The sequence below is a fragment of the Megalops cyprinoides genome, chromosome 7, assembly GCF_013368585.1.
Source record: "Megalops cyprinoides isolate fMegCyp1 chromosome 7, fMegCyp1.pri, whole genome shotgun sequence".
Taxonomy (NCBI): domain Eukaryota; kingdom Metazoa; phylum Chordata; class Actinopteri; order Elopiformes; family Megalopidae; genus Megalops; species Megalops cyprinoides.
Window position 1 is genome coordinate 17,464,687 of NC_050589.1, and position 27,569 is coordinate 17,492,255.

At 48.5% G+C, this 27,569-nt stretch overlaps 1 protein-coding gene across 2 annotated transcripts in view; it reads right to left on the reverse strand.

Moving 5' to 3' along the window:
- The window catches only part of si:ch211-218g4.2 (rho GTPase-activating protein 39), a 63,946-nt gene extending 36,942 nt beyond the window's left edge, over positions 1 to 27,004 (reverse strand). For both annotated transcript variants that reach the window (XM_036533147.1, XM_036533146.1), the window contains exons 1-2: positions 26,918 to 27,004; positions 212 to 667 (exon numbers count right to left, since the gene is read on the reverse strand). In XM_036533147.1, coding sequence (XP_036389040.1) covers positions 212 to 667; positions 26,918 to 26,931 — 470 coding nt within the window. In that variant the 5' untranslated portion in view covers positions 26,932 to 27,004. The remainder of the gene's footprint in view (positions 1 to 211; positions 668 to 26,917) is intronic.
- Between the last annotated feature and the right edge of the window lie 565 nt (positions 27,005 to 27,569).

The following is a 27,569-nucleotide window of genomic DNA, read 5'->3' on the forward strand; positions in this document are numbered from 1 at the left end:
GGTATGTCACCTTGTTGCATCAGAGAATTCTGCAGCCAGGCAAAGTGAAAATGACGGATACCAGTATGGTGTAAAGGCACAGTAATCCAGAGTAATACATCTCAGAGATAAAGACAGTATTAATGCAGACAGTGCCATGGAAGCCTTCTTGGAATCCCTATCCTGGAAGACATTCAGGAATCTGGTAATAGTGGTGCAAGCGGGACTTTACCTGGCAGTGTCTTTCCTGTTGTCCAGGCTGTCGCCTCTGCCCTTAGAAGGGGTCTCTCTCCCACTGCTGTCTGGGTCTTGAGGGGGAGGTACGACGTAGGCCCCCGGCCCGGGTCCCAGCAGGGGGGTGCGCCGGCCCTCCCCTCCCGCACCGCCGGAGCCGCGCAGCTTGCCGGTGTGGCCCCGGATTTCGGACTCGGAGCTGCGCTTCATGGCCTGCAGCTGCGCCAGCGGCACGATATCGCAGTTCTGCGGCCGGTGCCACACCGTCTGCTGGCTGGCCGAGTTGTAGTAGTAGAAGCGGTTGTTGTTGGTGTCGAAGAGCTCCCACCACTGGTTGCCGTCGGACTGGCGCACCGCCACGTTGGCCGGGGGGTCCCAGCCGCACTCCCCCGTGGCCAGGTTGACGTACATGCGCTCTCGGGAGCGGGGCTCCAGGATCTCCACCCAGTCAGAGCTGCAGGGGGAGGGGAGAGGACACGGTCACTCACACACTTACACACCACACACTGCACAATCGTTTTAATGTCCAATGCACTGGGGGGCATTTCACATCTGGCTCCATCCTGATTTTAACATGAGGGCAAGGAAGCCGTGATACTTTCACTGATATGCAAAATATGCAAATATTTGATGGAGCCACATCAAAAAAATCACTCCTCTTGCCAAACCGTAACTAACATTGCTTTCAATACTGAGTCACTTACAGTAAAATCTTCATTTAAATGAAAAAACGAGAAAAAAAGAAACAAGAAAAAAAAGTAGCACTTCCAGGTCCTGGATTAGATTAGTTTCTCTGTCCTAGATACAGGCGAACCGCCGTCAAAGTGTTAATGGCTATCGTATGCGGGGGGTTCATTTCAGGAATAACAATGTGAAAAACTCAGAATGATAATCCGGATCATGGCACAAATACAAAAAAAAAAAAAAACAACAGAAAACCATCCCATCAGCTGCCTGTACAGTCTCACATCACTGAACGAACTGTGGGTCAAACAGCTCTGTACAAATCAAAACAACTGGCCCCCGGGGGGATTTGTCTTTAAGCCACACACTGAAATAATTGTGTTCGAATGCAACACGTCATCCTCCCGAACTCAACAGAAGTGTGTGCGCCTGTGTGTGCCCACAGCTATGACATCTGCTGCGAAAGCACAGCATTGCCAGGGCAAGTCTAGACTGCAACAACAGCGGTTAATAAGCGTGAATAATGATCCTATATAGTCCTAACAGTTACTTTAATAGGGCAACGCTGTCCTCAGATCTGACTCTCAGATAGGCGCCTAAAGGGGCGAGCGAGGGGCAGGAAAGTTACGGGATTAAAATGTAGGTTATGACAGGGGAACAAGGGATAGATTCAGAGAGGAAGCCTTCTGCTTTGTTCAGTAGTTAGTGCACATTGTGTTTCCATGCCCGGAAAGTGAAGGAGCAGCACTTTGGATAGAAGAGAATCACATATGAAGCTTCAAAGGCATAGGCAGGCCCAGAGGGCAGTAGGGGCTTGATCCAGTAGACCCACGGATAGACCCCAATCAGTGGAAAGAGTGAGGGGCCTGGGACAAGGACTTTGCAGCACTAATCGCCTCTTGTGAAGAGGCAAAACTAGGAATCTACTGCAGGGATTAAGTGTTCTCTCTTCTATTGCTCCAGATGGCAAAGAGTGAAGCGTGCACACACGCACACACACACACACACACACACACACAGTTTTTCTGAGCTCTCTCACTCACACACACACGCACACACACATGCACACACACACACACACACACACACACCCGGAGAAGGTCATTCAATTCAATTCTTTTTACCAAGAAAACACCACAAGACACAACAAGCACTCACTCATTGCAAGGCCATTTGTAATGCTTGTGTATCAGGAACTGCAGTACCTGCACCCTGCCATATCTGAGACAGCACCAGTAGTTCACACTAAACAAGGAAATCTTGGGATTTCTTGCCACATTCCAGGTGAACCCCAGGGCTGAATCAAGCTCTAAGGTTTCTGGCAGTGCCCGCAAGCTCAGTGAATAAACCTGAGAGGACCAGCAATCAGAAGTCAGAGGCTAAAATGCTTTTCTCACACCTAATGTTTTCTCAAGGTACATGAAACCAGACGCATGAAAAAAACCCTACTTGCTTCCCCTCTGCATCAATCAACATCTTTCACCAAAAGAGACACTGAAAGATAAGCCCTTGCATGGTTCAGCTTTTCAGTTCTCTCTCCTCATGCTGTGATGTCATCATCCTTGCCCAACACTGAAATGTCAGTTTCAGTCTTTCCCTCTCTCTCTGCCTGAAAACTAGCAAACAGAGACAAAGAAGGCCTTCACATGCCTGGACATGCTAGGGGTGGTGGGACTCCAAACACACCGTCACAGGTACTGCCCTCAGGCTCGACTAGACCCGCACACTGACCTGGGGTGGACTGGGAAAAAAATCACACATAATGGATACCAGATAATGAACAATATGAATAATAAGTTCTTGCCCTGCAGAGCCCCTTGTGTAAACTGCTCCTTTTGTGTTAACAGCGTTAACATTGTGCTCGCTGCTCCTCTCCCACCAACCCGCCCACACGTTCACACAGCTGAGCTACCACCCCACCCAGATTTCAAGCTTCCACGTACCGTCTCCAGAGAAAGTTGAGTCAGCAGAGGTTGGCGATCTACCTGCGCAGGTACACTGAGGTCTGCCGGGAAGCCATCTCTGCCCCGACCTGTCCTTCTGCAGCGCTTTTGTGCAGGCACAAAAGTCCCTGAATCCACCCGGCCCCAGCTCTTGTGTGAGGATGGCAGGCTGCCACTAGGTTTGAGGGAGTGGGCAGAGGGCGTGGCCGCGAGAGGCAAAGGTAGCTGCACTGTGCTGGGCCCTGAGGAGGGCGAAAATAACCGCAGGAACGTCCTTGCAGGTGTCAGAGTCCACAAACGGCTCCCGTGCTCTGAAAGGGATCTGGTCGCTTCTCTGTTTGGACAAATCCATCTGCGCCAGCAGTACTGTGACCATATGGTGGCTCTCTAGTGGTCAGGCCTATTTCTGGCCAGGGATTGAACTCTAGCATCCAGGGTGAACACAGGCCACTGACCCCCCCACACACATATACACACACATACCACCTGGTCACATGACCAGCTGCTGCGGCCAGGAACAGACCCTGCTAGCCCTGTTGGACACTGTGGTCATGCTACACTTGTGCCTGCAAACATGTGCAAGACCCTTGTTTATTACAAGAATAAGAGCATTTATCCAGCCAAGGTGCAAAAAACACACTATAAGTGAATGTGTAGACATATAAAATAGTAATTCTCAATAGTAATTCCCTCTGAAGTGAATTCTCTTTTGGTTCCTCGGTGTGAAATGGGGGTGGTGAGTTACCCTTCTGTGGGTTCTTCTCTCCAGCTTTCCCCCTCTCTCTGTGGGGAGGTGTGAGCTTGACTGCTTCAGAACCCTCCAGTGCAGGCACAGTAGGGCCAGTGCTCCCAGAATACAGTGCCTCCACAAGCAGCTATAGGGAGCTCTCAAATACTACATTACATTATTGTCATTTAGTAGACACTCTTACCTAGAGCTTACGTATGTCACAATGTTTACATGTTATCCATTTACATCACTGGGTATTTACTGAGGCAACTGTGGGTTAAGTACCTTGCCCAAGGGTACAGCAGCAGCTCCCCAGCGGGGAACTGAACCAATAACCTTTTGGCTACAAGCCCTGTACCTTACCAATATGCTACACTGCTGCCCCACTGATGAAGACTACTTACTGATGAGGTTTATACACAGTTTAGCAAACAGTTGGGCTTGAATGCTCCAGCTCTAGGCTCTCTCCACACAGCAGCAGACCCACGACCCTCACACCACCGCACGTCCACAAAACATGTCTCCACCCATCCCTCGGAAGGCAAAGACCTCTCACACAACCACCAACTCCTCCAGCTCCCTCCTGCTAAACAAGCAGAGTGACAAAAGGCAAACGTTCTCACGGGATATTTTCAAAAGTTTTTTCCCCATTTCATTGACGTTTACACACTATGACTGACTTGGCAGCTCTCTGCCTCTGTAGTATCACCACTACCGTGAGTCACAAAAGCATGACCCTATTTCTGATAATATAGTCATTAACCATAAAGCGTTGCAACCACACACACCTCCAGCCATTTAAGGGAGCCAGAGGGCTTCCAGTGTGATGTCATCTGATGACACACCCACAGACACCTGGACTGCCAGGGGTTGCCATGCCAATGACACCATGCAGGTGTCCTATGCTGGTTCAAGACATACGCATACCCCCCCACATCATGTCAGAAACAACACAGATACTGCTATAGCGTGACAGCATTATGATATATGACCTACGGTATAAAGGCCAGGAAAGCTAAGGCTGAACCTGTCTGTAAGTCGCAGTCTGGGAGCAAAATCAAGATAAGGGCTCAATTGAGTTCATATGGCAACTGCTACCATATTTTCGCACAGTCTCAACCTTTATATCACCGGGCCCCTGAGGCTTCACATAGCATAATATAATACACTTGCTGTTGAATGACCTCAATATATATAAAACACACAGGAAACAGAAGTCACTTTTTACTCAGGTTCCTGGAGACAAATAATGAAAATACACCCGGCTAAAAAAACTGTTTTAAACCTGTTATTGTTTTCTGAGAATACAGCGCAATGTTGCACTGTGAGGGATTATGGCTTGACAAAAATACTTGAAAACCCTCCCAAGCATTATTTACAAACTTGTCCAGACATGACTTTCTGAAGACACAAGCAGTGCAGATCTGGAGTGTATTAAGTTTAGGGAGGGAGTATTTTTGCACAGCATGGCCTCCCATTCTCTCTCCCCCCCCCTTATTTTGCCCGGTTTTCCGAAAAAAAAAACAAAAAAAAAAACAAATGACCGGGTGAGTGGCTGTGTTCGACAAATAAATAAATAAACAAACAAACTGGATTAAAAGTAATTCCTGCTCGTGTAGCGATTTTAAGAATCCCTCGTTGCGCCCGGGAGGAGGGAGCCGTAAACACGTTAATTGGACAGAGCGCCGCAATACCTCCATCACGCTGCGCGGCCACAATGTGAACTGAGGCTGGTTTTTGTTTACAAATCCCGGGGGAGGAAAAAATGTCTCCCCGGCGCTTCTGCGCCGGAGCCGAGCGCACAGCAGAAGTCACGCGAGCCATCTCCTGGGCATCGTACTCAGAGAGCTCTTAAAAAACACATTGCCTGAGAAAAGGGGGCCCGCAACTCGACAGCAAAAAAACAAGAGACGGGGACGTACAAACAAGCCTGTGAGGCTTAACCCCTCTCTTCCAAACACTTTTCTTTGCGGGAAGCTTCATCTTCCTCCAGGGGCGCTGGGGTCCTCAGCTTGGCAGTGTGGGATGTGTTTTATTTCTCCCTGAGCCACGCAGGGTGGGAGATCACATGGTTTTCATACAGTCTGTTTGACTGTGGATGGATTAAGCTGATCCGCAATTCCCAAACTTATGAGACACATGTGGCGTGTTACTCCACGTCACACTCCAGATCCGAGTCCTGTATAACAATGCTGTAGCAGAGCTACAAATTCAAAGAAGGGGAACCAAAGTACAAGCCCCTCAGCACGGAGATGAAACTCAGTTTGGGAGATTTCAACAGATATTTATGTTGGGTGGTCGTTGGTATGTTCCATGAATAGAGTGTGATGACAGAGATGTGATTACAAACCATTTATTTTAATGAAAGAACACAGAAATTTGGAATCCCCTGAAACCTTAAAACAGACCCTCTGACATCAAACTGGGAGTTCATTTTTTTTTTTTTTTTACAAGCAGTTCAATACGGCATCACAGCACTGTTATGAAACCACTTCAGTGATTTCAGATCTCCATATCTATGAGAGCAGATCTTACTGTGTTCATCAAAACAGATCTATTTTTATTTGGTCGACACAGGCCTACTTACTTAAAAAATTACCATTGAAAATCCTCCAAGCTTAGTCATACTCCATATATAAATTAGGCTGTTCATGACGATTTGATTTATCCTGCTCATTTAATAGGATTTGGTGCTCCAGCTGTGAGCTCTGTAGCGTGCAACCCACCCCTCTCCCACGCTGTGACCCACAGTGACCCTGTGGCACTGCGCACCTGGCGTCTCTGAGGTAAGGAGAGCGCTGGATGTCTGCGGGTCGGGATCGGCCCACCCCTCACCGGTGATGACTGACTGTTCGACACTTTCACTCTGCAGTGCGTCTGCCTGTAGAGGTCGCCGGCCAGGAAGAACCAAGAGCTGGGGGTCACCCCCCCACACACACGCACACAGCTGCGCCCCAAAGCCACAAAACTCTCTCTTTCGGAAATCCCTGTGGACACAGATGAAAGAGGACATTCTGGGGACAACCCTAACATGTTCGAACTCTGTGCCCTTGAGAGAGAACCTCCCCAAATACAATCTTAGACATGCTCTTGAAAGAAAGGCCCTGAACACACTATGATCATTGTGCCCTTGAGAGAGAGACCCTAGACTCATGCTGAATATTATCCCCTTGAAAGAGTGGCCCTAGATACACTCTGAATGTCATGCGCTTGAAAGAGAGACCCTAAACATGTGCTGAGCAGCATGCCCTTGAGAGCAGTCCCTGTTCAGCCACAGCCTCTGCCAGTGCCCTTGGCAACTGCAACCGGGCTGCCCGCAAAGGCGAAAATGAGTGAGCTGCCCTCCACCCCAGTGTGACCACATGCCCATTTGCTCCTGGGCTCGCGCCCAACATGCACTGGAGCGTCGCAAAACAGCCGCCGAGAGGCCGTGAGCCTGGCCTAGCGAGCCGGTCTCTGCGCCCGGCCTCCGCCCGCTCTCTCCGTCTCATCTGCCGCCATCGGCGGCTCCCGCAGCACCGCACGCGCTCCTTCCTGCACACCTCCCTCTGAACAGAGAACAGAGCCCCTGCCTGTGCAGAAGCCCACCTTCAGCAGTCTGACATAGCTGTGCAGCTCAGGCTCTTCCTACTGCGTCTCCGACCTGAAGCATGCAGCCTACAGTGCTAAAGCTCTGCTGAAAAAAACTAATCACTATATTCCCTTTCCTTCTAAGTGCCCGTCAAACTTTTTTGAGGGGGATGTGATTTCTCTTCAGAGAAGCGCTACTGGGCTTAAAATAAAAATGGGTAAGATTTTTTTTCCCTCTTATTAGAGAAAAACTTACTGTGGCTATTATTACCATTCTCACAGTTTGATTTTTGTATTTGCAACAGCATTGCTTTGTAATAGACAGGAAAACCATTTGTTTCATCGATTCATCAACATGCATTTTTATTATTTAATATGCGGTTCAGGTACAAAAAGTATGGATGCAGGCAGGAAAAGGAAGATGCAGAAGGAATAACTGAGTGGATACTACAATATCCGCGGATGGATATCTCGACATAGAAGCCTTTCTAAATCCGCCAGGGAAGCTTTCCATTGGACTATTTCTTTAATGAGGGATGTATCACATTCTTGTTTTCTGGTACGTTGCCCCACACAGATCCCAGAAGTGACAAAGTGGTTTGCTTTCAGAGTGGAAAATATAACCAAGCCAGAATTCAAGTGGAGACCATGTGATGTATGTTGTGAAATCCTTTTATGTCAGCATTTCTACTTTGTGTCTAAGGGACAACCAGATTTATGAATAGCATCCCACATATTTATGTACCATGACTAATTTCTTATAATTTTGGTCTGTGCTGTTGAGAAACTCTTTGGTAATCACCCAGTTAAAAGGAGAGTTAAAAAGTAAAAAAACAAGTTAAAAGGCATTCAGTTTTCCTTCACTTCATTTCAGTCCCCTGCTCACTTTACCAGTTCTGCCATTCTTTTCAGTTTGTTTTCCCAGCACAAATGGCTCCTCCTCTTGTACCTGAACAAATACAGATCTCCCTCACTGCTGACATTGATGGGCCTCAAGTTTTCGGTCTGCAAGTACAACTCATGGGCTGGGAATACCTCCTCCTTAAAGGTATCGAAATACATAAACCAGCTTATCCTGGACTTTGGACCACATCAGCCAAGCGGACAGATTCAACATTCTACTATACACTTTTGGTTTCACATATGCCTGACAACATAAATTAACCTGTCAGCCATCTCTCTGAACGAAATTAAAGCGTGATATGTGTGAACGTGCGTGGCAGAGAGTTTAACACAGTTCCTCGACTGAAACCCAACTAAGCAACAAAGACCCTTTACACATGTAAAACACACACACACACACACACACACACACACACACAGCACAGCACATCACCAAAGGTACAAATGGTCAGGACTCAGGACAGTTCTGATTTACGCTGTGCTGCTACTGACACTCTGCTCAGCTGTTGCTAGGGCCTGGCCTAGAGGGGGCCGTTGCCCTGGTGACAGGCCTCACCTGTTGCCTTCACTTAGCTGGGTAAATAAACACGGAAACTGCGGCTCCTCTTACGCCTGGCCTCTGCAATAATCCACGCGCTGTACCTGACCACTGTGGCGGGGCCATCTGGTCCTCTCCATGAGCAAGCCAACTCTGTGAGCAATTAACACAGTTTGTGGTGCCTTTCTGCTTACATGGTGAAAAACTATATGCCTGTCTGATGAAGCCACAGGGGCTTCTTTCTTTTACCCATCTGAATAGGGTGGGGGGTGGGGAGTTCTGTGGGAAAACCATGCTGCATTATTTTCTGACAGCTGACCGACAACAATAAAGCACCCAAAACCTGTGTCTCTCTGCACCGGGGCTACAGGACCTGCAGAACGGCAAATATCGAATGGGTGAGACAGTGTTCGCAGCACAGACGAATAGATTAAGCGGAGCGTTGCTGCTCCATCACTGTGGTTTCAGAGTCCCAGGGGAGGCTAATATTTCAGGTCCAGAATGCCTCACTTCGAATTCTTCTCCATTAGAGTCACGTACGTTAAGCCTCGCAGTGAAAGAAAAGCCGCGGGAACTGCCTGAGCAGCTCCAAGAACATACACAAGTGGGCACGTGCACATGCTGACTCTCACACACGTGCGCTCCCCGCACACTCACAGCCGAGAGGGCAAAGTTCCACTTCCAAGGCCACAGGAAAAGTGACCTTTGATGCAGAAAAACACTGAACTGCAGAACGCGAGACACACTGTTTGGTCTGACTACGAGCCAATGCCCAGCACCTGTTTACTTCAGGACCATTTCACAGGTTACAGAGCATAAAGCTGTAACTGAAGTTCTCTCATTTGGAAGATTTCTTAAGATTATCTTACAATAATGACCCACACAATGGAGACAGTATCCATTTATCATAACCGGAATGATATGAGCGTTTGTGAAGTTTTTAAACTTTAATGATACAGGGGACTGCGCTTCTTTTGTTACAGATTACGCACTGAGGAGACGTACCTGTAAGCCCTCTATTTTTTTATTTGTATTTGTACTTGTAAATGTATTTCAAATACATCTTAAAGTAGAGTAATCATTATTGTTCTTTCTTTTGTTGTTCCTCCATAAACACAATGTAGATCTTACCACAGAAGCCCATTTCGACATGTCTTATCTCAACCTGAATCAGATATAATGTACACAGGAAGGTCTCTATCAAACACTCACACACACACACACACACACACACGCAGGCTGTCACAACAATGCACTACATTTCATTCTCAACTGCTATAGAATTGTTTCCTGGTGCACATGAAAGCACGGTGTCAGGATACAGCCACTGCATGCTACAAAAGACAAAGAGAAACCAAACAATCCCACATAAAGCAGCCACATGTCCTCAGCAGTACTACATGCACCTGAATACCTCAAAGCTTATCCTATTCACAGCAGATATCTGCATGATAATGCTTTATTTCAAAAGCAGCAAGACTGAAACAGATTAAACTCCAGTTCCATAAAACACAAGGAATTAATGGCTTAGATGACAAGGACTATTAAATCCGAATCTTTTTCTCAACTTTGTGCTTCCAAAAAAAAAAAAAAAAAAAAAAAACGCAATCCAGTTAACACTGCAAGTGGCACGCTGTGTGGAAGAGTTGCCCCGTGAGGTTTCCTGAGAGGATCCTAACACTGTGAAATAAGGGCTTTAAAGATCAATAACGCTCCACAGCAACGGGGGTGACACAGTGGAGACTGACTGGGCGCTGCGGGGGTGCGGCTCTGGAGTCCCACAGCCTTCATTCAGTCTCACCTGAGCCTCCTGCCTCGCCTCTGCTTCCTCCCCTACCACTCTCACCACAAGAGAGAGGAGCGCGGAGCCGCGGGCAGCAATGACACAGCTGACACAGAGCAGCGCGTGTGAGGTCTGGGGTGCGCTTCCTGCTGTCCCCTCAGTGCTCTCTCACCACCTGGGCACCGCACGCACACTTCACTGGGGGGGAAGCAACCACCCCCCCACACCACCCCCATTTTAATGGCCTGGAATACCTGGCTGACAGACAAAGGCAGAAGAGGAGCAGTGTGGTCTTGCTGACCTCCCCTTTGTCATGAGGAAAAGGGCCGGCTTCACCTAGCGTGATTAACTGCACTTTTCTCCTTTCGAGGGAACGACACAAAAAAAAAAATGGTGTGCTTATTAATCATTGGGCGCTGACTCAGAAGGCACTGCGAGAGACTGGAAGGGCAGGCAGAAGCTGTGTGCTCTTAGTCTAGAGAGAGACAGTGTCTGACTGCGTCCCGAGAGGCTGAATACCTTCCTGCTGGCAGTGGCTGTGCCAGCTCCTACAGTCAGGAGCGAAATCCCAAATCTTAGCAGGGTTTTTACACCCTGACGACAGAGGCGTCACACTTCTCTGCAGTTATTAGCAAGAACAGAAGTTGAGGTTTTGCTGGAAAAGCACCTTAATTCATGTGGGTTGTGTGTTTGCACAATGGCTGAGTGTGTTTGCATGTGAGAAAGAGAGAGAAGGAGACAGAGGGAGAGAGAGAAAGAGAAAGAGAGGTCGGGTAGGGTGAGGGTGGGACTATTAATGAGCGGCTCCCTGTTGCTTGTGAAATGGACTACAGTTCAGAAGTGGAGGAAAGTTGGCTTCAGCAGTTCAAGCACTTCATAAGAAACTCAAATTACCCAGGGGAGACTAACTCAACATTAAAAACACATTCTGACTTCCAAATACTGAGGAAAAGCACACAAGCAAAAATACATACTCTCGCCATGCACACTGACGAAAGGACACGGGCTGTGAAGTTTAACTCCAACTGAAACACAGTTCTCGAAAAACTCAGGTAGCCAATTAGATGACCAGAATATCAACGTGTTGCTTAAAATGCGTAAAATCTGAAAATGGGATGAAAGGAGGCCGCCCTGGCCTGTCCTCTGCTGCATGGTGCGAATGTGATGGGGAAGCTCATACAGTACCGTGGAGATGAGTCACGCTCCCCGCCCTGAGCCGTTTGTGTCTATTAGACTTCAAACGCTCACATCAATGATCATGATTTACAGGAAGTAACAGGATCAGAGGCGGGCACGCTTTATCAAACGGAAAACCTCCCTTCCACTGCAGACAGCCACAGACGTGCGCATGCACGCACGTGCGCGCACACTTTCTCTTGTGCAACATTTAGATACATATGTATGTTTTATGTGATTTCCATAATGGGAAGGGTACTGTTTTTGAGCAGTTCAGCTCAGGCAAGCAGCAAGCCGTTCTCTCATTCTAAAGAGACTCGTGCTGTGGCAAAGGCTAATTCCCACCATTCCCATCATGCGACGATGACAGGCACATTTTTCTACCCGCAGCGATTTCAGAGGGAGAATGTCTAAGCTCGGGGGGGGGGCAAGGGGCCGGGACTGAGAGAGGCTGCCGGACGTGGACCACCTCACCGTCAGGGGAGCACAAAACCAGCGGACGAGCGCAGCCGGCAAGAAACGGAAAGGCTTCTCGTGATTAACGGAGAGGTTCTCCTCCTCTGTCTCCCTCTCTCGTTTCACCGCTCGAGCACACCCTCTCTCTGTCATCCCCCCCCCCCCCCCCCCCGGCTGCTGGAGGACCGTGTGTGCGCCACTTCCCTTCCTCTGCCCGCCGCCTGCTAATAAACTAATCTGGGCCCGTAATCTAACACGCCTGTGCCGGGCTACACCTTTATAAGGCAGGAATGCAGGGTGCGCAGCGGCACAGAGCCGAGGAGTCAGAAAGGGGCTTTGTTCTGCCTCTCGATGCGCTTCGATCTGCGGGCTCAGGCCCACGAATCGCGACGCGTCCCGGAGGTCGTGAGGAGAGCCGGTGCCGACCCGTCCTCAGAAGCCCGCCGTATTCCTCCTCTGGGCCCAGGAGCTGTTTCTGCAGCAGGATGACTGCATATAAATAAATAAAACAGGAGACAAAGAGAGAAAACATGTGGCACCCTCGGCCAAGCCAAGAAGAGGAGCAGCCAATTTTCCAGGAAGGCGCGCTCTCTCTCCCCCGGTGTCTTCAAGGGCCTCTCTGATAAAACAGCACTTTCTTTGGGAACTTACACCTCTGTCTAAAAATAAAGTCGCCCATGTTTGCGCTTAAAATAGCTGGAACTTTCCCAGTGATGAAAAACAACAGCCTTAATGATGCAGCCCATTGTCTGAAAGTGGGGCATTTTTTGGGAAGGTGGGGGTCTGGAATCATGCCTCAATCCTGACATATTCTATCCTCTGTTTCAGAGTCTGAAAAGGTCTGAAATAAATGTCAACACTATGGCAGCATTTACACCTGAGCAGCACAATTGGATAGGGGAGGCAATGTGCTGCCAAGGTCAAAGTTCATATTTCAGCTTTAATGCCTCTGCGGCAGATTTGATTCACCGATAGCTGCACTTTTAATCAATGACATTACGAGTCAGTATGACTTTCAGAAACAGCATAAATAACAGAATCATATTTCTACACTTTTTAACACAACTCCTTTCTTTAACCACCAAATTAATAAAAAGTGGCAGACCCATTTTAAGCTAAAGTGCAGAAAAGACATTTGTTCTCAGCTTTTACAACCAGACAGGTGACAGGAGTTGTCATGAAAAACCTCTTTTCTTTCACTGTTTACAATAACTTCGGTTATAAACAATCTCCGATTCACTTGGGAAAACAGTATTTTTTAAGCATCTGTGGAACAACTTAAGAGGCAAGTCACTGAGGTGATTGTTTCAGCAGAAATACCTCCCGCTCTGCTTCTCTCTCTCTCTCTCTCTTCCCCCTGTTCCTGATCCGTGTGTCCCAGACATACACACATGCTACATACATTCCAGAACAGGCCCTGCACATGCAGCTCTGATGAGAACACTCCATCTCCCTTCCTTCCACAGCAGCTGGAATCTGTGCGACTAATGACAGGTTGACCCTTCAACCAAATCTTTACCGGACTAAGTGCCGCTCTTTAGAGAGCTCACAGCAACAGCTCCCCAGCTTATCGGCGCGCTTGGCTATGTTACATTACATTACATTCATTTAGCAGACGCTCTTATCCAGAGCGACTTCCAGCACAATGGTAAATAAGCATATCCATTCAAGTTGAATGAGCAACAGTGTCAGACCAGGCTAACAACACTCCCAGACCAGTGAATGTGAGCATAACATTATCCAAGGCCTAACCTAAGTTAACTTGTGCAGCCTGACTAGACAAGGGAAGCCAAGTATACTACCATACATCAGTCACTAGATCACAGAGTCCATTGGTTATTTTGCACACTTCATGCTGCACCACTTCTGTTTCGGCCCCTGCCTTCCACCTTGACTCAGAAACCTGCCTGCGGCCTGTGCAATAAACAGGACTATTTAGGGAACGGCCCTGGGTCCCAACCTTGGCTGACCATCGAGCCATGAGTGTTTAAAAACAGGGGCTGCCATTTATTTTGAGATGCGTGTTTGGCCTGATCGCGGCGGTGACGGTGGCCAGATCAGTTTTTAACCGCCAGCCACTTCCTGCCCAGAGACACAAAGTCCATTCTCCGCTGAGGTTACAATTTTGAGGTAAAAATAAAAGAGCGTCAAACATCCTCTCCACCCACCCACCAAAACAAATTACAGAGGGCCCAAGCAGAGGCGCAACCTGCCTTCCCAGCAGCTTTTCTGAGCAGGGACACACAGAGACCTCTGGGGCCCACACTGTGCTGTTTGTCCTTCTTTGCTGTGCCGGGTATCTGGTACCAGCCTACAGAGCCCTCACTCTGGGATGGAACGGATCTGACCTCCTTCATACTGAAAACTACACGGATTCTAAAACATCCAATTACACTGCCTGTTTTTAAAACATTCGGCTTATTGGCTCCCCTTTCTCAGCAATATTTCGGTTTGTTGTGTTCTCCAGTTCTGCCCAATTCTTTCATTTTTATTGGGAAGGCTTCTTGATTACGGTAGCAATGCTTTGTATCAAGCTGAAGGAATGCTTCGCTTTTTCCTCGTGAGGACAGCTAAGAGGAAAAAATGATGATTTCGCGTACGCAGTGATGCATGCTCTTGTGAAGTAACTGACATATACCTGTTCTGATTTCTGGTTATACGCTATAACAAAATGAGCATAAAATGAATTAACTGACTGACTACTTTTACAGAAGGCTGAAAGGAACAGAAAATACTCCTCCAGTCTTCAGCATATGTGTATGTGTGCGATGTCTGTGGTGTGTGTGTGTGTGTGTGTGTGTGTGTGCGTGCACGAGCGAGAACTTGAAAAAGACAAGATACCGCTTATTGAATGAGGAGTTTGTATTGCTCTGTAGAAGTCAGCATGCTCCCTAGCAGGGGGCGCAGAGGACTTGTGTAGCTCTCTGATATACACCCTCTGCTCTCCTCATTAACAGGCAACAATACTTTCAGCTGACAGATGATAAAGAAGGTGCTCCTGTGGTACAGGCAGAGCTTCCAGGATGCATAAATAGATCAACATCTGATATGAATAATAGAACAGAAAGGGAGAGCAGGGTTCTGAACAGCTTGCCAATCTGCACAACACACAAAAACCTCAGCTCCAGTCCCAACAGGAGCCTCTCTTCCTGTCGCAGGTTGGAGCGAGCGAAAGAAACCTTTTTGCATCGCAAACTTTGATGCCGAGAAAAAAAAAAAAAAAAGACAAAACCCGCAACCCCTCATCACGTCGGTTCGTCTTTGCGCTGCTGACAAGGCTGGTCTTGTCTGGGGTTGGCTTTTTTTCGGGGGCCAGCCAAGAGTCTCTCGGAGCTTTGCGAAATCTCCCAGGATCTTTTGTCATCCTTGGCTGATGAAATATATCGCTTTAAACTTGTCTTTTTAAGTCGCGCTTAATTCCAGAGATTACCCCTGACTCACCGCTCTCCCCCAGACATTTATCATCACAGCTGAGAATTATTCCTTTTCTTCCGCAGGGGCTCAGAACGATGGCTAGGCCCCGCCACTCTTGGTTTATGTTTTGCATCAATCACGGTGACTGTTTGGATTACGGAGGATTGCCACTCTCAACCAAAGGAAAAACTGGATCGTGGAGTGGTTCGGGTCCTGCCAGGAGATTGCGGGGGGGGGTTAAGCGGCCATCTGATTGGTCGGACGAAAGACTGGGAGGGTCGGTGTATCAGTGTTCTGTCTCCTCGCTGCTTCTCATCCCACCCACAGGCCTGCAGTCGGACCCTGGTGATCCCGCCAACTCGTAAAATCTTTATCTCATCTCTAAACCAAGAGCAGTCTGCAATCACCGAGCGTTAGAGTCTAGACAACAATCTGCTTCGCATTTTGCGCCCCTCTGGCACACATACATGCGGACCCGCACGCACAAAAGGAAACTGTACTTAAGGCACTCCACTTTCCAGTAATCGTAACTCGGCGAACGCCTCATTAAGCGGGCGTTATTCTGATCGCTCCTGGGGCAGCGTTCACTCTGGAGGTTTTGGAACCCCTGGACGGTAGGGGCGGGGGAGGAGCTTGACAACAGGAAAAGTGCTGGCACAGAATGCCTTTCTTCGTTCAGCCACATCCAAAAAGCCACTAAGCATTATCACAGACACGCTGTTAGCACGACCTGCTACATGTTCGCTAGAGTTTCCAGCGACTTCCATATCAGGCAAGCAAATTAACCATGCCGAGTTGGTTATCTCTGAGGGAGACAGAGACAGAGGAAGAGATAGAGGGAAAGGAAAGAGGACTGAGAACTGCAGTAGGGAGAGTGCAAGGGGGAGGAACAGGAGAAAGAATGCAGAAGGAGGAGGAGAAAATATGCGTTTTAAATGTCAGATTATTTCTCCCGAAGTTAGAAAAAAACCTTCCTGCACCTGTCTTCCCCAAGTTGTCCATTTTTTTCCCCTATCCCTTTCTTCTGTTTGTTGATGTCTCTCTCTTGCTCTCACTCACTCTGCCAGCACCAGGAGGGCAAATAAGCGTACAGTACCATCTGCACGCTGTGTTTCAGCACAGTGTGGTGTGTATTTATTGAGTCAAACATCTGAGACAAATGCCTTGGCAGCCCTGACTGCAGCCCACTACCCTGTAAGGCAGAAAAAATGAACCGTGGAGCAATAATGGAGCTCTTCTTTTTCTCTCTGATTGTTTTCACTGTATCTGTGTACGCTCCTTGCGTCTCTCTCTCTCTCTCTCTCTCTGCCGCTTAGCTCTGGGGAGTGAGAGCTGGCGGGTAGAAGGGGTCTCTTCCCAGAGGCCTGGGGGATCCCTGTGGCCTGTTCCCTCTCTCATTCTCGCTCTCTCACACAAAGCTGCCAGTGTTTGCTCCTCACACAGGTTGTGGCTGCTATTCTTCCCTGACCCCCTTGGGACGAGGGGGGGACGGGGGTAAGGGGGCACCGCTGGGGCAGCTGCAGCTGTCCATGTCTGTTCAAGCAAACACAAGCAAAAAAATTTTTACAGTGCGAACAAACGCTGGGCTTATTCTGCGAAAGAATAAACCGTCGCAAATTATCAAGTGTGACTCCTCTGTTAACAGATCCACCGCGGAGCTGGGCGGCAGGGCTGGCAGGCCGCCAGCAGGGCCGAAGGGAGGCTGGTGCCAGCAATCCTATCACCCCCCAGAAGCCCCGCAGGACAGGCATAGCTCATCTGCCCCTCATGGCTAAGATTACCCTCACTGCGGACACGGCTTTCTAAAAGACCCCCCCCCCCCCCCCCCCCCACATTGTTTCCCTGACACTGCCTCAGATTAAATACAGTGGCCCTCTACACAGGGGAGGCCCTCTACACCTAATACTCAGACACCATGTTTGCCTGAGGGGGAAAAAAATTACATACTTGATTGAATCTGTTAAAAATTTAGATATTGATTCAAATGAGGCTGCCAGCCGCACATGAACGTGAGTAATCTGAAATACCAGCATACAAATATCAACAGAGAACCCAGCGCTATTCCCCAAACATTAAATATTAGCGCTGTTTCTCTCGAAGAGGGCAACAAAGAGGTGTCAGTGTTACTGGATATCTGTGCCTGCTCTGTCTAAGAGTGACTCAGTGGCAGAGGGTTCTCCTGGTAGGGGAACAGCCGGTCCTGGGACCCTGATCTATTGCGCCTGCCGGGGCGCTCGGAGACCACAGGGCCGCTGGGAGGTGGTGATTCCCGGGCTCGAGCTGAGGAGACGGAAATGAGCTCAGAGTGGCTCATCTAGGTAGGCTTTGATCTCTGCATCAGGGCCCATAAAGCAGGCTGCTCTCAGACTGCCTGAGGGCCCTGCTCTGCATCCCACTGCCTCCCTGTACGTGACAGAGCGCGCTCATCTACTCCCCCCGTCACCTACCCTCTACACACACACACAAACAGGGCTGCAGCCGTGTAACTCCAAAGACCCTGTAAGCCGGGACAGCCAAGCTTATAGTCAACCACAGCTCAGCTGACCTTATAGTGAACCCCAGTACAACTGATCTTATAGTGAACCCCAGTACAGCCCACAATTATAGTGAACCACAGCACAGGTGAGCTCATAGTGAACCCAAAGAGTGTACACTCTCACCGCAGATCACAATATCATCCTTACTGCTGCTGTACCGCACTGGAAAGACAACTTGTTTTCTTTAATAAATGAGCTTAACATTAATGTTTTAAGCTCAGCACATCATAAATATCATATCACTACTACACAGCTCACATTCCACAGACAAAAATGCTGTCAGGGTTGAGTCAGTGACAGAAAACTATAAAATACAAACGCAGCAAAGAGAGTTGCACTCCAAACCACAGATTCTAAACCACTGATCCAGTTGGCCAGACATCAGGTCACAGCACCGCCTTATTAGATCTTCAGACTCAAAACTGACAGGAGGCAAACCACTCAGCAATTTCCATAAAATCTAACGGTTATGTCAATTAGGCCCAGGGGAGAGAAAAATTAAAACAACTCGAAAGATCACATTAACAAATTATGACATATTCGCTGGAATAAGAGAAAACAAACCGGCACAGTCTGAAGTAAATAAGAGCTGGATGCTGTGATGCAGTCATAGCATCGGTTGAGCTCCTGTGATATTTTTCCCTCAGTAACAGAAACTGAGCAATGAGTCTCCACTTCTGAAATTCTGACCTAGATCGCAGAATGAGACTATGGTCAGACACATCTGCACCATAACGTGCCTGTCTGACTGATTTAATAGACTCTTTTTACACAATAGTCCTATGCAGATCTGGCTTCCTCTGAAGAGGACCGTCACAGCCTGAGATGGGTACACTGACCCTACACAGCCACACTCTGACTCTGCGTTAGCCATGATCTTACATGTGTTTCCAGTGAGGGCTCTGTGTTGCTGAACGGCCTTCACTTGCAGTATGGTCTGGGGAGGATTCCGTGCCGGGGTGTAAGGGTTAGGGCCCCTGAACAGCTGCGATGTCCAAACAGCCTGACCCTTACCCAATCCACCCCCCTGCCCACCCCCTCCACCCTCCTCGCATTGCTATTTAAAGAAAGTTGAGTTAACCTCTGCAGGGGACCCTGCCATGGTTACTGTAAAGCAGCCATTGTTTTCTGGGCCTCCCCCCGCCCTAGCGGGGGGCAGTTTTGGAAAGTTCCAGCTCTCGCAGGCGAGAGCCCGGTCACCGCGTGTCAGAGAGCCGGACGACACGAGACAGCAGAGCCCTTTTTTGGAGATGGGCCTGAGAAACAGGACACTGAGGTGGCCCACACACCTCCCCCCTCCCCCTCCTCCCCCCAGTGCTGGGACAAACGGACACTTGACCTGCCGCCTCAGAGCCGGGCCCAGCGGGGGCCTCACTGAACTGCCAATGAGAGACAGGAAGGAAGAGGATCGTTGGGGGCCTGGCGGTACCGTGCACAGGCCTGAGTCCTGTTTCCGGCCCAAAGCGCTGAGTCCACCGGACACTCTGTACAGCGGCAGTCACACAGGACATGCCATTTTAACTGGACAGAGCAATAAAGAGACAAAGGAATTTCCTTCATTAACCCTTTACCACTACAGAACAAAAGGCGCCAGAGAGTTTAATTTGACCTGTAAATAATCGCCAGAAAACTGTGGAAATGCATACACATGTGTGTGTTCGCGTGTGTTTGAATGACAGTGTGTGTGCGTGCATGTTTGTGTATGTGATTGAGCGTGTATGTGAATATGTACGCATGTGTGCATTTGTGTGAGGGAGTGCGTGATTGCACGTCTGAGAGTGCGTGCGTGGCATGCGAGTGAGTGTGCATGTGAATGGGTGTGCGTGAGTGTGTGTGTGTCCCTGCGCACACTGTGTGTCCATTTGGGTTTGAAAAGCTGACACATCAGCGAGGATGTTCTTCTGGCTGCGCGGGCCCTCAGTGCTGCCCAGTGTCGCAATGCTCTCCGCTTCCCTCTCTGCGGTGACATGACTTACTGCGCCGGGCGCTGGAACACGGGTAACGCGACGGGGTGACCGGCAGGTCAGGGGTCAGCAGCGAGCCACGCAGGAAGCACTGGGACTGCCGTTACTGAGAGGGGCGGGACGCGGCCAGGGAGGGGAGCTGGCGGCTGGTCCTGGATCAGCTGAATGTCATCCTTCTGGAGGGAGCCAACGTACACAATCCCCGCTCCAACATTCACAAAGTCCAAGCTTTCTTCTTTTTATTTAGGGAACTGCACCAGACAACAATACAGAGCTCAGCAGCTCTCTGTGCTGTTCAATAGGAGGGCTCCTTCGCTGACCGAAAATGATAAATCTATTTGGCCTATCACTAAAATCAACAGGAACCATGCTCTACAACAGTAACCATTCCAAAACAGTGGGTCAGGACCCCAGTGGGTCGTGAAACTGTACAGGTGGGTTAGACATTGATTTTACAAAGAGCATATGCAGAAACACAGATGTATGCACAGATATATACAGATAAGTAAGTCTACATGGAATGCAAAGTTAAGAACTTGTTTCAAAGTAAATCAAATAAATCAGCTATGGAAAACACTTACCCATTAGGAACAAACCAGATTAGCTGGCACCTCTCGAACTGATAAACAGGATACTAATGCCACATGTGGTGTTTTTATTGTAAAAAAGAAATTAAGCTATAAGTGGGTCAGGGGCCAAATACGTTTGGGAAGCACTGGCCTGCATCACCTACTAAAAACAACTATGATGTCACTGTTGTTCTTTGACCTGGTCTGAACCACAGTGTTTACTGAGCCGTTTCACACAAGGGTGCGGACAAGCGGGGTCAACCCAACGCCTCAGAGGCGCTCAGAAGCAAAGCTTGGACACGGCACTGCCACGGCAAACTGGCAGCCTCACACGTTCTGGTGACGGACAGCTCCTGAGCGGGTCCTTTTTACCAGCAGTGAAACTGGCGTACGGTGTATGACATTCCGAAACGGGCCAGGCCCGGGTCTCGCCTCAGGTGGAAGCGCTTTGAATAAAGCCAGCTGAAATAACACGCAAAGCCGTCCCCGCGTCCAGAAACAGAGCGGCCGATTCAGCTGGGCGTATCAGGTAGCGGCGGCTGGGTAACCTTTGTGTCACGCGTCCGCTGCGGTATTAAAGGGGGCTCAGGCAGAGCAAAGGAAGCTCTGTCCTGCGAGGCCTGACTTCTCACCCCTTCATGAAGGATTACTGTGTTTGCAAGACAAAAAGTGCATTTACACTGCAAAGAGTGGGACGGGATGCATCACAATCCACACTCCCCCCCCCAACCCCCCCACACCAATCCATCAAGTGCTTGTCCATTGCCATGGAAACGACAATTACATTCAGGCCTGCAACAGCCGGTGAGTGCTGTGCTGACGTTTGGCGAGCCGGGAACGCTGACTAACCAACCACCACCCCCCGTCCTCAGGTATCCCTTGTGTTACATTATGGGACACTTCCAAACTGCTCCAACACAATGGTACAATGGAAGACAAAGGGCTGACTGTCCCCTTTAAGCATCAGCCCATTTTAACCAGAAAACCCAAAATTACCTTGCACCCCCACCCCCCAATCTCTCTTCCAAACCTTGACACAAATTCCGCCCACTTTCATTCCTGAACAGTCACCTGACACGCAATCCCAAAGCAAACAAACCCCGGAGAAGGAGAGCAAACAAAACACAAAAAAAACAGATCCATCAGGGCAACTCCATCAGGCTGAGTGTGGCAACGCTGAGGGGTGGAGTGGGGGTGAGTGGGTCCGAGGGAGCAGGGTCTGCTCACTCATCTCTATGGCAATAAAAGCGATAAAGATTTACTGGGCACTGAAAGGGCCTCAGCCTTGCTGAATTAAGCGCGCCGAGGGGTTTCAGCCGTCAGGGACCGCGGCGGTTACTTTCACTGGGGTCCAAGTGCTATTCATTAAAAGCGCTTTTTAATTAGAGGGGACTTAAAAAGGATGTGTGTGGCGGGCAGGGGGAGGGCGCTGGGGGAGATCAGAGAGGCAGGAAGGGGCCGGGACGGCGGTGGCGGCGACGCCTCCCGGGTTTACGAGGCTCTGCCGTTCCCTGCCACCTTCAGCGGCCCCCCCAGGCCCTCTCTCTCTGCCAGAGCCAGGACCCGCCAAGCGAAACATGCGGGAGAATGAATGTCCCATTAACGAGGACCAGGGGACACCACTCGCCCCGACCGCTGTCGGCCAAACACGGCCGAGCCCACCTGCTCCCTCTGTGGGAACTGCACCACCGAGCGTGGAGGGGAGTCCCCAAAAAACAGACTGTGCTTTTCCTGTCATGCTGCTTTGAATGTAGTTTAGTGTTTAGTATTTAGTGGCAGTGGAGCATAGTGATAAGGAGCAGGGGGTGTATATTACATTACATTACATTACATTATTGGCATTTAGCAGACACTCTTATCCAGAGCGACTTACATCAATTACAGGTTTTTACAATGTTATCCATTTATACAGCTGGATATTTACTGAGGCAATTGTGGGTTAAGTACCTTGCCCGAGGGTACAGCAGCAGTACCCCCGTGGGAAATCAAACCGGCAACCTTTCAGTTACAAGTCCTGCTCTTTACCACCATGCTACACTGCTGCCTGCTTGTAACAGAGAGGCTGCTGGTTCAGTTCCCCACTGGGGCACTGCCGTTGTATCCTTGGGCAGGGTACTTAACCCAAAACTGTCTCAGTAAACTATCCAGCTGTATAAAAGGATAACATGTAGAAACAGAAAGTCGCTCTGAATAAGAGCATCTGCTAATGTCATAATATAATGAAACGTAGTGGCATCAAAGAACAGAGCATGCAGTGGTTCTGTCCCCCTATCTCCAAGCAAAGTCACGTGGAGTCAAAACTCTGCAGGACTGCTGTTCCCTGGACAGCCTGAGAATCTCTTTACTGAAATGCGGCAGCCGGGCAGCCGGCCCAGCCCAGATCTGCTCCTCTCAACACAACAGACCGATATTATTTATGTTTTTTTGACACACCTGGAGCTCCGTGGCATGCGGCCGTGTTCCCCTCTTCCCCGCTACAGCGGGGGGATGCGGGCCCTCGCCAAAAAAGCCGAATAAACATCCCTTAATAAGCCACAGCAAGGTTAATGAAGCCACACATAAGTTAAGCCATGTCTAATGGGCCTAATGACAGAGCCTTTACAGACTGTTTAACAGCTGCGTCTTTAAGACCACCTCAGCATGGGGACGATTTTTTAATGAGAACCGTTTTTTAGACAACTGCAGACAGACACCTACTGAGCCGCGGTGATTCAAATAGGGGAGAAAGACTTTTTTTAACATAAAGGGCTCTCCCTTCAACTCAGCCGCGATGCGCCTTGTCCTGAACTTTTGATTAACAATTTAAAGCTGAAGGCAAAGCTTTTTTTCCCCGTTCACATGCGACTTTTTTTTTTTTCCCCAACTGTGCTGCTCCACACCCCAGCCTGATGTTTAACACGGCAAAGGATTTTTCATTCATTTCAATATTGTCCTGTGATTTAGGCAAACGATTAAATGGCTCCTGTTCCAGCTAAGTTCTCAGCATTGCCTGTAAGCGATGAGCAGCAATCATTAATTCATCGCCGGAGCAGCGCTGAGACACTCACGCAGCTGCTCGGGATGAGACACACGTCTCGCTCCCTGTTGACCTAAATAATTCAGGGCACCCCGGGCGCTGCGCCTTTCCCCCAAGTGACTTTCCATCTGAACCTTGTTCCTTTAAACATGACACAGGGTTGTAGCATCACCCCCACCCCACCCCAACCCCCAAACTATGTTCTGATCCGAGCATCACATATATACAGAGTTTCACTGCACACGCATCCACACGCATACACACACAAAGACATCCAGGCACAGGTTCGCACTCACTTTTACACACACATGCACACACACTTTTCTTCCTCTTGCTCTCTCACAGGAAAAGTACAAGTGCTCTTGCTCTGAGTGTCAAAAGGCACAAAGAGTATGTCTGTGATTAAGGTGCAGAACAAAACCAATTCAAGCTGATTGGCTACTTACAGGACACCCGAGGCACAAAGGCGAGACAGACAATGCTGCACGCAGTGTATGCAATGCTGCACGCCACCATCTCCACAATGGTAATCTGTAATGCACATTTGTTCTGCAGCCCCAACACCTGACATCAGTGCTTTGCACCACAAACCTACAGTCAGCACAAGCTGATCTCAGGCTGTAAAAATGACCCATGCTGCCCACCACCCATCCCACCTGCAGGAAAACCACAATGCACCAGTGATGAAAAGTGGAAGTATGTGATGGCAAGGCCGCAGGCTCTTATGTGGGCCCCTGGATCAGACTCAAACACACACACACAGATAATTGCACAATCTCTCACACACACGCTCATGACAAACGTACACCTGGTTCCTCTGAGCTCTGCACACATCTATGCTGTGCCACAGTGAGATGGGTGGCATTACACCCCCTGAGTCAGACGCTTGGCCGTTTTCTATCCCCCCCCCCCCCCCCCCCCCAAACACACACACACACACACGAGAGTGACCCCCGTGTCCCTCCGACCCTTAGCGACAGGAGGCGAGTGACCGTGTAAGCAGAATCCAACACCGCAGAGGAGTTCTCTGGCTGCACAGGGAGGGGCAGATGTTTGGGGGGGGGGGATGCACACCTGTCCCCTCCATGCCTTGCTCCTCTCATTTCAGTTCCCACAGAGCCCCCCCCCCCCCCCCCCCCCAACCTATGTGCACAGGGCCAGGGCCCTCCATGTGGCCTCTAGGAGGGCACATACGTGCCATACTGCCCGTGTGGAGGCGTGTCCTCGGTTACAACACGAAAAGAGCGTTTGAAAGGAGGGAGGAGGTGGCTCAGCCTGTGTTCACCAAGAACCTCACTGCCGAACTGTCCCAGAAACGACAGGGCAAACTTTAGTACCCACCAGTGCCACTGCAGGACACACATGTGCACGCACACACACACTTCCTGCTTGCTCTTTGAAGTCTACATTTTAGCAACGATTGCAATATTAGGGAGGGACTGAAGAGACATTCAGGCAGCAAAAATAAGGTTCCAACATGTGCAGCCTGATTACATCCCTCCATATTAAACACACTGTAGGAACAGATCACACCAAGGAATGCCACTTTCAATTTGAGTGAAGGCTTTTTTTCCTCCATTAATTAAATATTTGTGGTGTAATAAAGTGACAGAAAGAAATGAAATGGAGGAATGGCGGACTACACATCTGTGTCAGGGTGCAAAGCAGATACTGGGAAACAAACGTGGAAATTATGTGGAATTAGAAGCCAAAATGCATAAAACATTCCAACAAATGGAACCCGGAAAATGTGCCTTTCGTTTCAAAACTGGGACTGTGAACTGATCCAAGCTAATTTGTAGATTCATCTAAGAAGATTCAAAAGAGGAAACTTGTAATTAAAGGCTAACCACAGCCAAACGAATCAAGAGCGATTTTTTTTCCAAGCCACAACAAAATATTGTTTATGTGTCTCTGGTCGTCTTTCTCTGCCATTGCAGTCACAACACATACTATGGCCACGGTCCTGAAACACAATCAGCTTTGAACTGGGAAACTTCTCACTAAAAACACATCAGCGATCTTGAGTGATGAGGTTTATGGCCATGATATCGGAATTCACACACTCCGAAGCTTTGCCAGTTGAAATGAACAGCATGGAAATTTGTCTCACAGTAGCTGTCTGCTCATAATTCTTACTCTTAAACACACATTCTTGCAGGGTGCACACATTTGAAAAAAGCTTTAGAAGCATAAACAATCTCTTTTGCTTAAAAGTTTTTTCCGTAAACTCTTATAAACACATCGTATGTTGTATCGGGAGAGCTGCAATGTTGTTAATAACTACTAGGTATATCAACTTTAACCTAAAAAAAGTCAAATTATGAGCTGGTAAATATGGAGTGAACGACAATGCAAGCGAAGAGTGGTAAATAAATAAAAGATGCACAACATCACACAATCAACAACACTGTATTCTGACACCTGGAAGACGGGGTAGTTGATTTGGGAAAATGCTTTAAGCACCAGGAGAACTGAGGCGTGACAAACCTCACCCTGCCGCACAGCATCTGTTCAAAAACATACCGGTCAAGATGAGACACGTTTCCGTGAATACCCCATTAATCCGGCGCAAAACGCACAGGAGTGATGTTTGAATTTACAAGTCGCCAGAAGGCAACGATCAGCTCTGAGCACTTGTATTCCCTTCCCAGCGCACTGCTGAAGCACTGCAAAGGCTTGAGCTATCTTGTCGCTCTTGTCACTGACAAACCCTGCACTTTGAAATATGTATCTAGGTGGCTTGACTAGACTAGCTAACGTTACCGGTGTTTTTTTTTTCCCCCTAGACTACAACATATTCGCAGCTCGAGCTCAGGTTTAACCTTAAACGCTCCAGCGCTCGCATCATAAATATCTAACAACTTGCTTTAGCTCGTTAACTTTTTGTGTGCTGATCGCCAGTATGAGACTCACTGTGATAGGCAGCTTGAGAAATGAACTCTGATTTAATTGCAACAATGAAATGCGTAATTATCTAGTGTGGAGAGAGGATCCACAATGCTTAAACGGCTTGCTGTTGTTTGCTTTTGTTTTCATGTGTACTGCAACTTGACAATACAAAAACATCTAACATGTACACCTCACAAAGTGAACGAGCTTGCGAACTGGCCATAAGAGGCTACGACAGTATTTAATATGCAGCTAGACTGGCTTGCTAGTTAGTTAATGTATTCTTCAACAAGCGTGCAACTATCAGGCTAGCTAGCCACTAATATTTTTTTTCTAGGAAACAATTACAGTAACCAGAGATCTGAACCGTAAGACACACTTAACTTAGCTTGCTGGCTAGCACGTTAGCCAGTTGCCAAAATGCTGCTTTAAAACAGTGTGATATGCTCTTTTCTAATCCATTTCCAAACTTTCATTGACAAGTCTCTTAAATACAGCTGCATTTCCGTTGCTGGTTTAATCTCCTTACCTTGTATCAGTCATTTTTCCTCACATTGTATGGACAAAACTTGAAATGAAACAACTGTAGCTGGTAATAGTTTTCCCCTTGTTGAATGTGAGCACTACACGCAATACACGGCGTAGAGCGGTGAATCTCCACCCCTGCCCCGGCCGCGTGAGTCAGTCGGTCTTCTCCCGCACCCCTCCTTCGCGCTGTTGGTTGGCAGGATGTGTAATTTGATCTCGGTACTGTATGGCCGAACAGTGGGGAACGAGAACTGGAATTCCGCTTCAAACAGATATTTTTTCCACACGCTCTGATTTTCCACTTCACTGTGTCTCCATCTGGTGGCAAAACTGAGTATGACAATATATTTAAGGGAAAAAAAGGTGGCAACCTATTCACGTCTTGATCGGCCAAACCATCTCCGGCTGAGGACTTCAAGTTCAGTAGGTAGCTAACGCTATAGTTGCATAAACCAAACCGATGACCCGTCGTATCACAAAAGTTTATCCCTAGACTGAGAGTGGCAGGATTGCTTCAGATCTTTTTAGTGCATTACGCTATACACAGTATAGTACTGGTGAGGCAGATGTTTGTTGTAGTTAAAAGAGACAGTTTTTGTTTTCAAACTTCATATTGAATGTTTTATTTATTTATTTATTATTATTATTATTAT